The sequence below is a fragment of the Aythya ferina genome (genome assembly GCF_964211825.1).
Source record: "Aythya ferina genome assembly, chromosome: 2".
NCBI classification, from domain to species: Eukaryota; Metazoa; Chordata; class Aves; order Anseriformes; family Anatidae; genus Aythya; species Aythya ferina.
The window spans coordinates 67,666,529-67,683,978 of NC_140297.1; the positions used below are offsets into that span (position 1 = coordinate 67,666,529).

Here is a 17,450-nt window from a genome sequence, read left to right on the forward strand (position 1 = left end):
GCTTGGGAGATGAGCACCAGGACCTGTTTTCCTTGCCAAGACGAGCAGAAGAGTTGTCAGTGAGATGCCATTGGGCACCATCAGATACCAGGGAGAGTCCAGACAGAGATGAGCAAGGGGATGGTCTTATCAGTCATGCCTTGGAGTGATAAATAGATCGAGGGTGGATGGAGATGGTGGAGATTAAATGCGTTATTTTGTTCTGCATCTTACTAAGCTCTGTGGGCTGTTTTCTTTCCTCTGAGTCAGAGCTGAGGAGAATCATTTCTGTGCCATGCTAAGCCTGACCCTGTGCTGTTGGAGCTTGGATACTGTGGTTCTGTTTTTTCTGAGCTGGGGCACAGCTGAAAGAGGGGGTTATCTCCAGACAGGGTCTCAGCAACCCCAGCTAGACAGGGTTTCTGTCCCTCTGTCCCCAGATCACTTTTCTTTCCAATCTCCCCTTCTGCTAGGAGAAAACACTTGATTTTATTGTACTTTGACTCTTCAAGTTCATGTTTCCCCGAGAAGCCCCCAGAATCAGCATGAGAAGATGAGTTACCTAAGGGAGAAAAGGCCTTTGAGATGCTGGTGAACACTCCTCTGCTCACGGCAGGAGATGGCAGCCCATGATGTGGCTACTAGCTTTTATTTCAGGCACAGTACAAATTACTGCCTATATATGTCCCGATATAGAAAGCATTGACCACCAGTGCCGCTTCCATAGTATATCGCATTAAAAATGAACAGAGATCAGAAGGAAACACTGGAGTGTCTGTGTGCAGTCATCCTGTAATGGCTCACCACTGCGCTTAACCAGTGAACAGCCAGTGTCTGACAGTGAATTTAGTTCTTCCTCTGTTTTCAGGCTGTACTTGGGAGCCTTAGCTCTTTATATTTCACATTGTAATGTCTAGTAAAATGACTGCAGACACCTGCATTCTGGAAACAGCAACTCTTTGGGACATGCGGCGTATTCTGCTGGGTGATTTTTAACCCAAGTTCTGAGACTGGATGTCTCAAGTCACAGACTTAAAGCCATCCAGGCTGCAGTGAGGCAGTGCCAAGGTGCCTGCTGCATGTTGCTGCCCTACATGGGCAGAAGCTGGCATTTGAACCTACAGAAGAAAGGACCACCAGTGAGCTCAGTGGAGTGCATTTGCTTTGCAAGGCTCAGCAACTTAACCTTGCACTGTATATATAAAAAGCTTTCTGACATGACAATGAAGCTGTTCTTAGACTTGGGTTAGGATATACAAGCTATTGGAGCATTGATATGCAGACAACTCACCTGATGCTGTTGTAACATCCTATTTAGCAGAGGCATATGTCTATACTTCCCTCATGGGAGCTAGATTTACAGAGACACCTGCTCACTGTGCCAACCACTTTTTCTGTCACTGTGTAACACAGCCAGTTCCACAAGCAGCCAACTGAAGCCAAAGCTCCATAATGTTTTTTCATTTTAGAGAAATTAATTTCACATGTTTTTATTTATTTATTTATTTATTTTTATTTTAGCTTTTTCAGTGTCTATTGTTTGTCCCAATATTTTGTTTTCCCTTGTCTTCTGACATGCTGATATTTTTATGTTCTTCTTTCTTTTAGAGTCAAAATAAATAAATAAAAATTAGCTGGTTGTAAAGCATTTTGAAAATATATACGAATCTGATTTCAAGTCTTTTGAAATAAATAGAAATTTTTATGATGGGTGAATATTTATTCTCCTTCCTATGTTACAGTGACCCTCCTATCGGGCTGTCCTTCTGACCAGGCAGGGCAAGACAGGGACAAACAGGTCCTCTGAGGATGTATCCTTATTTGAGCACAAAATCAACTTACAGTAGAAGCTGTTGTTGTATATATACTTGCCGTGCATCCCTCTTTCACAAGAGGTCTCTCTGTCTTCTTCCAAAGCTCTGGTAATCTGCTTTTGGTAATAAAAGCTATGAGGAAACCCCTCTACGTTTATTGTTTGTTTGTTTGTTTGTTTTGTTTGTTTGTTTGTTTTTCTTCTTTTAATCATGTGGATAATTAAAATGGTGCCAGAGTATGACAGGATATATATTTTATACATCCCTCTGATCTTTCTTCATGGAGAATCACCTTGTAGCAACATACATCTTTAGAATTTTTAGACTTTAAACTCAAATGGAATTAAAGTGATCCAGCATAGGCAGCAAACAGGTTATATAATCTAGTAGATCCTCTCTATCTTCTAGTAGATCAAGACTTTCCAGTTCTTGAGACTGAATCTACTGCTCACTTGCAACTGAAAAACTTAAATTTGTCTCTTTGTCTTCTTCCTGGCAACTCAAACTACCAAAATGAGTTCTGTGGGCTCCTCAGCAGTTGAAACTAGCTCAGGCTGTAAACAGCTTTGCTTTTTCTATGTGTATCTGTTTTGTGCTCTGCTGAAGGGGTGGTGTGTGCCCGAAAGCAGGACCCAGGACCTCTGGTCTGCTATGTTTCTCATGGAGAGAGGCACTGTGCAGGGCTGCTGCTGAAGGGATGGAAGCAGGGGCAGACTTGGGATCTGAAGCTGGCCATGAGCTTGATGAACTCTCCACAACTAGCTCCTGCTGTGAAAATGCTTGTTTGGAATTAAGATGTACAAAAGGGGAGACAGTGTTCTGTGAAAGTGATGAGTTGTTGTTGTTGTTGTTGTTTTGTTTGGTTTTGTTTTCTTTAAAGATTTCTTTTTTCAGTTGCAGGTGGAAGTTGGAGCCCTTCTTGTGTGGAAGTGCCTGGATGTCTGAAGGGCCAAGGGCCGAGTCCTGCAGACAGGACATGAGGGAGGACTCCTGTCTGAGACCTTTGGGCAGCCTGCTCTCTGTGCTGGAGATGGGCACCGAGCTGGTAGGCGCTTGAACCCCTTTCTCTTCCCTGCTGAGCCCTGCAGTATCTCATCTGGCTTCTTGGCACTGTTTGTTGGTTCTTGGCAAAAGGCACAAGTTTTAGGCTTTGGGGTTTCTACGTGGGTGAATTGGCTGAGAAATCCTGTGGTGGGCATTAAAATCTGCCTCTGAAGGCAGGACTCCATGTGCATAGGTGGGAATACATCAGTGTGGTACTGGGATAAGTGAAAAGACATTTATTTGGGTATTGAAAAGACTCATAATTGCACTGATTTGGTGGCCTGGAAATTAAAGTGCTGACCCGAGTTGCTGCTTTAAAAGGAATTTCCTGTCTAGAGTATACTTTCAATGAGAAATGTTGTTACTGCTGATGCTTTCAAAAGAGGTTCAGGGGCTCTTCACGTGCACAGCTTAGGAAAAAAAAAAAAGCCACACACAAAATGTAATTTGCTTTGCAAGCCTAGAGGCAAAAGTGACCTGAATATTATGAAACTACAGAGAAAGTATCAGTGTTTGTGCTATAGGCATTTCCTACCTGGTGTAAGTGAATCCCCTTTCAGGGAATTTTCTGGGAATGAAGCATTTTGGAGAGACCTTTTTTTAACCAGGTGAAACCAAGACTTTATAACCAGGTGAAACCAAGAATCCTGAGAATAAACACATTTTGCTGCAGTCCTTTACATCATCGGAAAACGCAGAGGAGCTTCAGAAGAGAAAACAAAGTCTCCTCTCCTTCCTTAATATCTCTCTCTGTCCCTGTGTTATAGGCACTGGCTTTGAGCTGTTTTTTTTTTTTCCTGCAGTTCATTTACCACCAATGCCTTACTGACTCCTACCATCTCAAATCTGGATTGACGTTCAGTTGAAACACTGCCCTATGTCTAAAAATTTATCCCTGGTGGTTTTTTTTTTTTTTTTTTTTTAATATTAGCTTTATAATCCCCTGGAAAACAAAATAAAACAGTGGCTATAAGACACTTACTGAAAAAAACAACAACACTCAATGCATAATTATGGGGGGTTGAGATCAGCCATACTCATACAACTTCACAAGAATAAAAACTTCAGTACTGGGTCCTTCAATCTGAATAGTGGGAAAAGAAAGCTGCCAAGTAGTCTCTATTAGAAAATCAGCTGATTGTACAAGCTCAGAAAATGCCTGGCTTACAGCAGACTTTATTAGCTAAGCATATTTGGGTTTGGTACTGCATTTGTCTTGCCTTGAATGGAGCATAAATGGAAATATGGTTCTGCTTGAAGCCACAGAAACCCCTAAGATTTATGTAGGCTTTAAATGTTGAGCTCTGAGTTTATCTGTTCCCATTTGAAAAAGCACCTGAGTTTAAATATCTAATCCGACTTCTTTCAGCTCTTAGAAAAAAATAATAAAATGAAAGGGATTTGAAAGATCTTCAAATATAACATTTTAAAAAATCCTCTGGATGGTTTTTGTTTTTTCTGTCTGACTTGCATGATAAGCACTTAAGCTCTGCTGGGTTGATTCAAAAGATAAAATTGTAATGTGTTATCCTGTATATATCTCTGATTATCCCTTACTAGATGGAATGTCACACCTGCCAAAGTGTTAAACATAAAATATTTTTATACGGCATCTTTTATCTCACTGTGTTCTGCAAAGCACTGAAGTGGCACTCTGAACTTCCAGATGATGGTTACTGTTACTGCTGGGTGAGTCATGATTTCAGAGATGAGTGAAGGACTTGGGATTTGGATTCATAAGCCTCTTATGTTCTCCCCTGCAGTCAGGAATATTTCTGGAGTGTTACAGGGAAAATCTGCTCAACTAAATGGTTTAAATCAAATTGGAATCAAAGCATTTCTTTGTTTCTGTATGGGTATTTCATAAACTGTCTATCTGTGAACTATATGTTCACTGTCAGTATTAACAATACAACAGATAAACCATGATACTAAATACTTACAAGATGTTAATTAATGTCTATAAATGTCTAAACTACTCTTATATCTAAGCCCTCCTAATGCTCACTCCTTTCCTCAAGCCTCTTAGGGATTTCCAACCCCCCCCCCAGCTTCTGTTAGATCCAGCTGATCACTGTCTTAAGCAAATTTTGCTATCATTCATTTCCTTGGGGAAAGATGAATTTTGGGACAGGCACCCTCTCAGCCCAGGTGTTTCGGGTCTGTATTCCCAAGTGCTATTGACACTTGCATCCCTCTCACATCATCCCTTCTTACCCAGGAACCCTTTCCAAGGGGGGCCACTCAGGTACCTCCATATTAGGGTAATTTCTGTTTCTCCCTAGAGTTGGAAGTCTTGGCCCTTCACCCAACAGTGTCAGTTCCTGGGTTAATAGTAGAGGCTCAGCAGTCCTTGCATTGATTCTGGTGCAGGTGAGGCTGCTCTGGTTCTATAGCTTCCTTAGAGCTGTATGCTCAGGCACACGGGTGTTAACAGACCCCATGGAACTAACAGGGTGAAGTCCTGCCAGAAAATGCAGTGAGCTTTTCAACTTCATGGGAGTATGGAGGCAAACAAAAGGAGGAGCATGAAAAACCAATTTCCTTTTCAATTCCAATGGCAGGGAATGTGTGATCTTTGTCAACTTGCTACATAATTGTTTTCTGAGTTTACCTGTGGGTCCTTGCATGGAAATCTGGTATTCCTGGTCTAGAGAGCTCATATTTTATGAGCCAGTAAATAGTCAGCATTAATAAAGTTCTTAAGACATCAGTTTAATAAACATCCGGCTGTTCTTAGGGTAGCATATATTCCTTGAATAAATATGCATCAAACTTTAATTCCTGTGGTGCAGATCAGTCCTTCAAAGTTATCTATTTTCCATGCAGCTGCTTAGAATTTTGTGTGTACTCAAGTGAATCTTGCATTGAATTCAGTGCTGGAGATGATGATAAGCTTCATTAATATCTTTGCAAAGAAACCTAACTGCAATAGTCTGTCCACTGTGGTCTAGAGAGCTTTACTCCAAAGATGTATTTATCCTGCAGTGAATGGCTCTGGCAGTACTCAGGGGTGATGTGGGTGCAATAAGGCACTTGCTAATGATGGTTTCTCATAATGTCTATTTGTCACTCAGAGGGAAGCTGCAGGGAATGAGAAACATCCACTGTTTCATTATCTCATTGTCCTGCCTTGGACCTCTCCCATGTTGGGAGCTCCTGTTTCTTCATCCTTCACCAGTCTTTTCCATTGCAAAGGGAAAAGTGCAGCTCCAGTTCTTAGGCAAAATGACAGCTGAGATACTTGTGAATAGCAACAGCACTGCAGCTGTGCAGAACATTACTCCCAGTTGTCCTCCATCTCCTCCTTTTACTCCTATGTCTTTCTCTCCTCCCATGTTGGTGTTCATGTTGTACAGCCTTCTGGGATGCATTTTAACTGCTGCAGGCAGGGGTGCTATGCTTTTTGGGAATTATGCTTTTTGGAAAACATAAGCAACTTGCTGATTCTCTTTTCTGCCAAAATCCCATAAAAAGTGTAAATAAGCTTTTTGTGTATTTATTGGATGTGGTGAAGGAGTACTGGCTTGTTTGAGATAGAGAAAACAGATTGTTTGCCTTCTTATTTACTTGTTTTCTCTTGATTGAGTAGGTGAGAACCTGCATGTCTACCTCAGACCTGAACTAAGCCTGAATACAATGCTTGAAAGAGTGACTGAGTAGTTCAGGTATTCACCAGGAGAAAAGGGAGCCCTTTCACTTTCCAGGACCTAGACAAAATTGCCTTGAGACTCTGCCCCTTTAATGCATACCCGTGTATTTTGATGAGTGGTGATAACATGTTTTCTTTGCAGCTGAGGTCAGGATGTGCTGTAGACACTGGATCAGTTTATATCCTTCTGAGGCTCTTATGACAGATGGTTTAATGCCAACCTGCATAGGAAGGAAACACCCTCATTATATCCGCACTATCTTGAATCTGTCCCATCTCTGCCCCTAGGAAGTCCATCCATCATTAACAGATTGTGAGCACTTGTCTGCATGGAGGCCAGTGTGCTGTTCATCGACAGAGCAATTTAACCATTAGGAAAATCTGTGTTTGACTGGAAGTCTATTTGATCTGTTGAAATGAGTACTTGCAGCACGTACAATGTCTTGAATTTTGACCTTGCTATGAATTACAATTTATTACATGGTGAGGTGTGCTATGGAATATATCTGAGCTACCCACAGTCAGCTGGGAGTGTTTCTTCACAATCTCTTCTTCTTGGACATAAGGATTTTCAACATATACTTTTCATTGTAGTCAATACCCTATTAAGGTGATGACAAACCTTATTGACTGTAATTTAGCACTGGCTCTGAAGTGAGGTAACCAATTTGTTTACCTAATGATATAATCAATAGGCACAGAAATGTGCAAGGGCAAACCCGCTTTTTTCTGCTTGCTGCTGGCAAGAAACACAGTGATGTAGCTGGGTGAACTACATGAACTGCCTGTTGTGTGACTTGAGAGTCATTAAAGTTAAAAAGAAAAAAAAATCACATATATTTTGGGGAAGAATGCCGAAGTGTTTTGGAGGACAGAGCAATGTTGCTAATCAATTGTCATTGGCAAAATACCATGTTGCGTTTCTTATGATAGACTTGCATTGTGCACACACATTTTTTTCCTACCACTTCTGCGGTTAGTGAGAGGCCTGTGGGCAGCTTAGATGGGTTTCCCAGTGCTGAGACTTTTCTCAGTAGTAGCCAGACCAGCACTCAGGGCTTTTATTGCATTTCAAGGATGTTCCTGTTCACTTGAAAGCATTAGCAACATTGTTCAGGAAATACAGAAAATATATAAAAAGCCTTTTTATCCCTTTCTTTGCTAAATCAGTAGGAGGAAATGATGCTTCCTCACTGTCCAAACCAGTCCAACACTCATTGTCCTCTGGGAGGGCCTTGCTCACTTCAGTTGCAAGTGTTAGTGATGGTCTTTAGTCCCATCATTTTGTTGGTCATTTCATCAAACCAGTCTTGCCAATTAATTAGTGCCACATCTATGCCCAGGGAAGCTGGCGAGTTCTGTGTACCTGCAGTTCCCACAGCACGCTGTGGTGGCTATGGTCACTCTGACCACTACCAAGTCAGAGCCAGCCTTACCCAAATTAAGCCAACACTTCTTGTTACATTTTTGTGCCTTTCCAGCCAGCTCTGATGTCCTCAAAAGGCAGAGATGTTCTGCAAAGCTTGTAATGTCTTTGGGCACCTAGTCTGAAGAGCATCAACATCTATTCTGAAATCAGTGACACTTAAGCATGTTCTAACTCTAATTGCTTATTTATGACACTTTATTTAATAAGCACACATTCCTGAACAGTACCATTTTCTGCTATCTTATATTAATAGACTATGATAATTTCAGGGGTATGGCATAGCAAAAAGGAAGCATTTTTCACCTGAAAAATCCTTACTCTCATCAAAAGGAGTAACTAGTGCATTTTAAAATTTATTTGGACAGATTCGTGATTGTCCGGCACAGGTAGCTTATAGCAATTATATTGTTTTGCATTGCTATTCTTTCAATTAGATGTAGATTGCTGAAACTTGGGACAGTTCTTTTGATACTGATCAGATTGAGTTCTAAAAAGTTAAGGTCTCCTGGGAGGGTGGGCATGGGGGAGAGGAAGCAGTGAGTTTTTCTCACTCAGTAAGTGAGAAAAAAATGAGTCGGTGAGTCTACTGGGCTACTGGGTTAAACTCTAGTTGACTCACTTCAAGCTGGGGATAAACTAGGCTGAGAACTATTGTGCATTGCTATGTATCTATATTGCAAAAAGTCAGTGTTTTCATTCACTGACTTTCATAGTAAAGATAGTATCACTGAAGATCATGCCATTAACTGTGCAGGACGGGGCAGGAGAGTCCTGTATCTTGTAAGGTTTGGGTAGGGAATGCAACCTCTGTGCACTGTGCAATGTGGGAAAAGTTCAAGTGTGGGCTGAACTTTCACTTCTATGAAGACATTGTTATTTTGTGTTCAGTACTTATTTCTATTTATTCATCTCATCTGCAATGAGTTTAGAGGTTTTTTCATTAACCATTTAATCTGTTTTTTTTTTTTTTTTTTTTTTTTTTTTTTTTCTTAAACTGAATTTTGTGAAACTTAATACATCTTAGTGTGTTGTTGGTCATTCCCACCCATTTTTATTTATTTTTTTATTTTTTTTTTATTTTTTTCCTAAGAAGTCTGTCTCTAGCTTCCATGGTACAGCTTTTACCTTTACTGGAGATGAACTATGAAACATGTGAGTAAACCCTGGGGCAGACTTCCACTGAGATGTATGATATACTCTTTAAACATGTTGTGGTACAAGCTGGAGACTGCTACATCTCAGGACATTTTAATGTGAAGATAACAAGTTCATTAAGAGTGGAGAGGGGACAGATGCTTAAATGAATTTCTCTGTGTCTGTTGGACATTCACAGTTCCCTTCCACCTTCTCTGGTAGAACACAGAGAATCCTGATATGTTGGTACAAAGCAGAAGCATGCTGTTGAAATAATGCTCTCGCCTATCTTCTCCAGGGTTGTCACAAGACCCCGGTAAACTTTTTGGAAACACTGGTTATAATTACCTCCATCTGACTGGAGTGGAGAGTTAGGTGTAGCATCAACTTTGCTGACACTGCTGTCTTCCTAAAGTTAACAGCTATGCCACCAGACAATCTTCCTGAGATAATGGCTACTCAAGCTCTCTCTGGCTGAAAACTAACAGCCAGGAGAGAATAAAGTCAAAGACACATGAGTGTTGGCTAGAAGAAACAGCATTGCTTTAGTATCTGACCTTCCCAAAGATGCGCTTGAAGGTACTTGGAAAAATTTCCTGCTTCGTCCCTTCCAGACTAACCTGGGGGACTTCATGATGCATAGAGCAAAACACCTGTCTGGGGGTAAGCAGTCACCTGCAGTCTCCTTTACACCTCCTTCTAATCTCCTTTGTGGCTCCTGATTATCTAGCTATTGTGCTGATCTTTTCTTCTGTTTGGCTAGACTGAATTGAACCTGCAGCTATTTTTAGAATACTCCCTTGAGGTACCCACTTGGAAGCTGCCTGTTAGCCTTGTATTAATGGAAGTCAGGCCCAATTATACGCATCTGGGGGAGAAGTTGTTTCCTCTTACTCATAATGAATCCTGAGTTTTCCCAGGGTCTGGTTTGTCTGTTTATTCAATAACACACTACCCATCACACTGAGAGAAATGGAAAAAATCTCTAAACCTGCTCAATGGCTGTTATCTGTCTTCTGTTTAAGCAGCTAAGGTTAACAAAGGTTAACAAAGCACATGTAGTAAGCAAGCAGATATGACTATCCAAGTATACAGGTTTGACCCTTTGACAGGAGGAGCACTTCAGCTGCAGCAGTCAATGTGAACACGCAAAAGAGAACTCCCATGCTCCACCTGGAGAAGCAGTGCAGTTGTGGGTGGGGATGGCCATTTGCTTTTATGAATGGGGCTGTGGTGCCAGCAGGGGAACTGGATTTCTGCACAATGGTTTGCAGGAGAAGTGTTGTGGGAAGTTAAAACTTCAGCTCTTGGGTAGGATGTGAGTGTATAAGCCACACAGGCTCTTTTGAAAATTTCACCATCTAGCCTTTGGCCATGGTAGCTTTGAGCCCAATTTTTCTCTAATTGTTTTAATCCCTGTGTGTGTGTGTGAAGATGAGGCAGCTGCCAGCTGCTAAATTACTGGAACAAAGGAAAGTTTTCTAAAGCGTGTTATGTAATACTTGTTCCCTTTCATTTGATGAATGATTCATTAATGTCTCTGTTTGAGACAATCATTGCAAGGTCTCTAACCTTTTTCATTATTTGAATGAACACAAAGCATTACAGAGTATTCTAGAAGGACCTAATTCCTGCCCAGCAAAAAAGAGGTGACGTTCTCATGCACTAAACAGCAAAAAACATATTTGCCTCCTGAGCTGTAGAGCAACATAGTCTTCATAGAGGTAGATTGTAGAAGCTGATGCGTTTTTGTTGTTGTTTAGAAAAGGTTTCCAGTCACTGCTTCCTTGTTAGTGCTTGTCTGGATTTTTGTTGGCTGCTCCTGCCCCTGCTAGGCTTAAGTCTGAACTGACCTGCACAGTAAAAGCACAGATGCTAATCTAATGGCCTGTTAGTTTGACCTCAGTGTTAAGGAAGTTCATGGAGCAGATTATCTTGAGTGTCACTATCAAGAGCGTAACTTGCAGAGCAACCAGGTGATCAGGCCATGTCAGCATGGGTTTATGAAAGGCAGGTCCTGCTTGATGAACCTGATCTCCTTCCATGATAAGGTGATGTGCTTAGTGGATGAGGGAAAGGCTGTGGATGTGGTCTACCTTGACTTCAGTAAGGCTTTTGACACCATTTCCCACAGCATTCTCCTCGAGAAACTGACTGCTCGTGGGTTGGGCTGGCATCGTATGCTTCATTGGGTTAGAAACTGTCTGGGTAGCCGGGCCCAAAGAGTTGTGGTGAATAGAGTTAAATCCAGTTGGAGGCCGGTCACTAGTGGAGTCCCCCAGGGCTCAGTACTAGGCCCATTTCTCTTTAATATCTTTATCGATGATCTGGATGAGGGGATCGAGTGCACCCTCAGTAAGTTTGCAGATGACACCAAGTTAGGTGTGTGTCGATCTGCTCAAGGGTAGGAAGGCTCTGCAGGAGGATCTGGATAGGCTGCACCGATGGGCTGAGGTCAACTGAATGAAGTTCAACAAGGCCAAGTGCTAGGTCCTGCACCAGGGGCACAACAACCCCAAGCAGAGCTACAGGCTGGGAGATGAGTTGTTAGAAAGCTGCCAGGCAGAGAAGGACCTGGGAGTATTGGTTGATAGTCAGCTAAATATGAGGCAGCGGTGTGCTCAGGTGGCTAAGAAGGCCAACAACATCTTGGCTTGCATAAGAACCAGTGTAGCCAGCAGGTCTAGGGAAGTGATTGTCCCCCTGTATTTGGCTCTGGTGAGGCTGCACCTCAAGTACTGTGTTCAGTTTTGGGCCCCTCGCTACAAGAAGGACATCAAGGTGCTCGAGTGAGTCCAGAGAAGGGCGACAAAGCTGGTGAGGGGTCTGGAGAACAAGCCTTACAAGGAGCGGCTGAGGGAGCTGGGATTGTTCAGCCTGGAGAAGAGGAAGCTTGGGGTGACCTTATTAGACTCTACGGATACCTTAAAGGAGGCTGTAGCAAGGTGGGGGTTGGTCTATTCTCCCACATGCCTGGTGACAGGATGAAGGGGAATGGGCTAAAATTGCACCATAGGAGGTTAGGTTGGATATTAGGAAGAACTTTACTGAAAGGGTTTTGGTTGTTAGGCATTGGAATAGGCTGCCCAGGGAAGTGGTTGAGTCACCATCCCTGGAGGTCTTTAAAAGATGTTTAGATGTAGAGCTTAGTGATATGGTTTAGTGGAGGACTTGTTAGTGTTAGGTCAGAGGTTGGACTAGGTGATCTTGGAGGTCTCTTCCAACCTAGGTGATTCTAATATGTGACCATCAGAACCTATTCCTATACTTTCTCCCTAACTTGCTTTCCAGTCCCGGGAGCAAAAGTTTGCCCTTTGGAAGGCAGTGATGGTGTCTGTTTTACCCCAAGAACTGTGAGCATGAAAGGGCTGACAGCCCTGTGGTCTGTGTGGGAGAGTGAAAAGGGAATGACCAAGCACAGAGGAAGAGAGAAGGGGGGAAAAATGAGTTGAGCAAGAAGAGGAAAGTGGCGGTGTTGAGTATGTTGATGTCACCGGAGACGTCATCACAGGAACACCTGAAACAGGAATTTTTCTTCATGGTGTTGATTGGGTCCTTATTCCTCTTATGAGATTAATACGAATAGGCCACCCCATAAGAATGATTCTCTCCACAGGAGCTGTGGTTTACCCTTATTTTTCTTTTCCATGCTTGGAACTGCATATCCTCTTTCACTGCCCTCTGTGCCAGCTGTTACCGTGATGGGCAACATAGTGCTTCCAAACATCTTGAGGTGCCAGGCTGGTCCAGCAATGCTACCCATGGCCATCCAGAGGAGGATAGCTTGCTCTGCTTGGAATATCTGAGCACAGCAAGAAAATCATCTCTGCTCTGCTCTGTTAAACCTGAGCTGGGACTCTTTGTCAGTCTTTGTTTTGTCTGATGGCTTCTGTGCTTCCATAGGAATCACAGGGGGAGCACAGACATATGCTTCAAGCACAATGTCCCTTCTAGTGTCCTGGATATTTCTTGACAGTTCAGGTTTAATTTAACTGTGTGTATGAACAGTTAGAAATGTTTTGAAACATTAATGTCCTAGCCAGTTGGAAAAATGTGAGACGATGGCATCACTGTTCAAAATCTTAACTGAGAATAGTGTTTTCTAATCTGCTGCACAATTTCTTTCACCTGAAATTTTTCCTCCAATGAGTTTCTTATTTAATATCAGTTCTGAGTCACTGACTAGAAGGCCAGAGGATAAAAACACAATTACAGTGAAATATTCCTTGAAAGTATTCTTTTTGAGTACTGACGCCTCAGATGGCAACATCATTTTCCTGAAAACAGAAAACCTTTATCAACGCTTCTAAACTTTTATTGCTGATTTTGCACAACTGAACTTTCCAGATTTTTTCTAGCTAAAGCAAGTGTCCAATGGGTTGCTGTCATCACTTTGTAGAGAGCCTAGATATAGATTGTTGGTAAGTGATAACTTAATAAGAGTTTGTCAGTTTTGATAGGTTGTTTGTAAACTTGCTTTATAACTGTAGTATAACAGATAGATATGTTACTGACATAACATCTTTTTAGAAGATCTGCTAGTGGTTTTAACAATTCAAAAATGTAAATTTAATGTTAAATGTAATCTTACTACATTCAGTGTCACGCAAGCTATAGAGAACAATATTGCCTCATTTTAATGGATACTTTCTGCTCCAGGATTGAGCAGCACTGCCACAGGTGACTGCGAGTGGGGTGTGAGGACTCTGGGGAGAGTTTAATGCCAGGTTTACCACTGATCTGTCATGTAAACACTGAACAGTGATTGCGTTCATATGTCAGTGATGATTAAGGTTCACAGCATGCAGCTCTTCCTTAAATTGCATGAGTGGTACTGCTGAAAAAAAACCACATGTACATTGAGGAAATGGGCTCTGTGGAGGGCAGAGCATGGCAGCCTTGCTGATACAGCCACAGTGAGAGGGCTCTGGCACCAACCAGCAAACTTCCTGGGTAAAACCTTCTGGGAGGGATTGGTGTACCTGGGGATCAGCTGTGGGAGCACCAGGAGCATCAGTGGGATCACAGAGCTGTGGGATAAAAATGATTTCTGTGGAGGGAGACTCTGAGCTTCATCATGTGGAAATGAAAGGAGACTGAAAGAGGTTAAGAGTCAGGGTATGGCTCATAGAGGAGCACTGTGCACACCTCGTGGCTATCACCATGCATTGTATGCTGGGTGGACTGAGGAGAAAAATACTTCCAGGAGCTTGATTTCACTTAAACCTACCTTTCTTCTTTTCTGCTGGACTGGGTAATGCTGAAGGGTCCAGGCACAGCAAATATCTTCCTCTCTTGCCTTCTTAAGCATGATATTTATGTCCAACAGTAGTGGAGTTGCAGTTTCCTGATGCAAAGGGATGCGGTGGGGAGGAGGCTGAACCCATATTCATTCAATGTGCCTGTTCCTGTCCTGGTCTCCGTTCTGCTAGCCTGTTCCTTTTCATTCCTTCTTTCTACTTCTTTATTGATGACATAACGTCATTATATTGTGTTGAGGACAGTCTTCCCTTTTATACCCTTCTCCCCACAGCAGTCCTTTTCAAAAACAACTTTTCATTGGTCAAACAACTTTGCATATAACAGCAACAGCAAACACCCAGAAACTTCCATGCCTTAAATGCTGGAGAACAAGAAACCGGAGACTGCATGGAGTCTCCTGAATCACCCTTCTTTGTTCCTTCTAAGCTCTTTTACATTCCTGATGGCCTCATCGTTAAGAGTCTGATGTTCTCATCAACCATGGGGGCATGGCCACACTCCCAAATCTCCCCTTCTTTATTAATATCAACCATCTTCTTGACACAAATTACCACTCCATATATAACACTATTGGAAAAATAATTGCTTTTATGTAACCAACAGGGTAGAAGCAGGTTTGTGCCATCAAGAATGGCCCTTTCTTGTAAAACCTGTGCCTTGAGTGGACCTGCCATTTCACCTGCCTTTCAAACCATAACTGTGCAGATTCAGGCCTCTTGTTCATGAACTTCCAATGTAAGAAAAGACCAAGAAATCTGAGGCAATGTTTTCTTTGACTGAAGGAAAACTACACATTGACTTCTGGTCCTGAGAAGTCAGACAATCAGAAATGGACATGTACAAATGGAGACCTAGCTTGAGGAGGTGACAGCTCATCCTGTCTTTGCTCAAGACATGAATATGAAAAAAAGGACACATGATTTGCTGGGTCCTCAGGCCAGGAACAATGCCAACAGCTGAACAAAAGCTACCCAGCACTTGCAGTTTTACAGACAGGCAACAGTTGATAGAGAGACCAGCCCACCCCCCAGAGGCAGAGGTGTCCTTGGCCTAGGCAGAAGAAACCTCTGCAAATCAGGGCACTGTCTGCATGCTGATTTAGCTTGCTTCCTCCAGTAGCAATGACCCAGTTCACAGACCCTCGATGATGCTTCCACTGACGATTTAGTGAGCTGCTTGCAGGGAGTATCAACGTGTGTACCGTACACTTGTCAGAGCAGGACCAACAGAGTCATTATGAGAAACTGTGACTGTCATCCTTTTGTGAGGCACAGAGCTGCTTTCAGTGTTTGCTGTGAGCAAGATAAAGAAGTAGGGCTTTTATTCATTTTCCTCTTGTTCCTCAGGAACATTCTATTTAGCAGAGTCTATGAAAACTGACAAGTGCTAATGTTAGGAAGCAGGTGTGCTTGTGGCTGACAGTGTGCTGAGATGCTCTGTATTAGTCCTGTCATTAGTGTGTCACTTCCATTTTTTCCAGCTAATTGAATAATGAGCCAGAAAACTTTTCAACTCTTCTAGCAAACTTTCTTCACCTTTTCTCAGGCCCACCAAACACACATTAATCCACACCACACATCACTGTCCCTCACTGACCACTCTTTACTCCAAAAGGCATGGGCTGGTTGCAAGAGCAATTTAGCCAAGATGAAAATTCAATACAGGCTTAAACTGTTATTAAAAATACCATACATGTCATTGGCATTTCAGAGCAAACCAAGGTGGCTGAAAAGAAAAAAAAAAAAAAAGAAAAAAAAAAGATTTGTCTGAATTCTAATAGTGTCTCTTTTCTACATTTCCTACAATACTTTGTGCTTAGAGACTTCAAACTGCTTTTCAGATGTTAATAAATTGACTTTGTTGATCCTAAATATATCTTTCCCCATCTTGCAGATGCTTGAAAATGTCAAATGAGATTGCCTGATTTCCATTTCTGAAAGAGTGAAGAACAAACTTGGGCTGTTCCAATTCTCAATCCCATCCTTGTGGCATATGCAAATATTTCAGAACCAGAGTACAACATTGGATTAACCATTCACATCATATTAAAACAAATGTTTCACTGTATATATGGACTAGGATGAAATATTCTTTTTCTCCTTCCTATCTAACACAAAAAGACCAAGAATGGACAGAACCTGCATTGGTTTAATGTCAGGAAAGTAGCTCTACTTCCTCTGGCTCAACCATGATCTGACAGCAGTAGAGACAAGAAACTCTTTAGGTCTATGATATTTGTTATACTTCCATAATTTTGATGCTATCCATGTATGTGTTACATATACGGGGGGGGGGGGGAGGGGAGGGATGGGATGGGATGGGGGACATGACTGTTAAAAATGGAAGAAACTCTAACGCAAATAATTTAAAGCTTTAGAACTCAAGTTCAAAATTCTCACCTTGAATTGTTTCTCAGTATAGGCAAGATGGTTCACATATTTCTAATCCTGTATTGTGGATAAGAGGTGGCAGACCTCACTAGATATCTACCAGGCAGGAATCAAAATAACAGCTGTCAGTTTACATCTTATATTTTTATAAAAAAAAATCTTTCTTTTTTACGTGCTCCCAAACTGATTGAGCAATCAGTTTCCCAATTAGAAATCCAGTTCTGTCAGATACAATGAAGTGCAGACTGCAAAAGTGTTAAGATGCCACCAAATCTCCCATTTTGGCAAGTGAATAAGGACACTCTTCCTTTTGTAGAGCTTCCTGGAGTCTTCACCAGCGAAAAATGATACTGAATCAGCCCTGAAGATATTCATAACACTGTTTTCCCTGATATTCTTTTCATCCTTTGGTGCACACAAATTTCTGGAAGTGTATTTTATGTGCCAATCAAGCCTATTGAAAAGGTTTCTCAGAAAGTTTAGACAGTAGTTGTTCTCCACTAGAAACTTCATATAAACCCCTACTCAGTGCTGGGATAGGATAACAAACCCACTAAATAATAACAACAAAATGTTAACAGCAAATACATTGTATTATACAAATCTCTTTGCAGACAGCTCTAAGAAATGATACTTCATCCATCTCAAAACTCTCACAACTCTGGTATTGTTGCAAAATACTAAGGAAACTATCATTTCTGTTGTATATGGAGTGGTAATTCATGTCAGAAAAATGGTTGATATTA

At 41.8% G+C, this 17,450-nt stretch overlaps 1 protein-coding gene across 1 annotated transcript in view; it reads left to right on the top strand.

Moving 5' to 3' along the window:
• LOC311432985 (uncharacterized protein) overlaps nt 1–17,450 on the top strand; it is a 65,034-nt gene that overhangs the window by 5,913 nt on the left and 41,671 nt on the right. Inside the window, exons 2-3 of the mRNA XM_084511665.1 lie at nt 2,694–2,838; nt 4,398–4,526. Coding sequence (XP_084367791.1) covers nt 2,731–2,838; nt 4,398–4,526 — 237 coding nt within the window. The 5' untranslated portion in view covers nt 2,694–2,730. The remainder of the gene's footprint in view (nt 1–2,693; nt 2,839–4,397; nt 4,527–17,450) is intronic.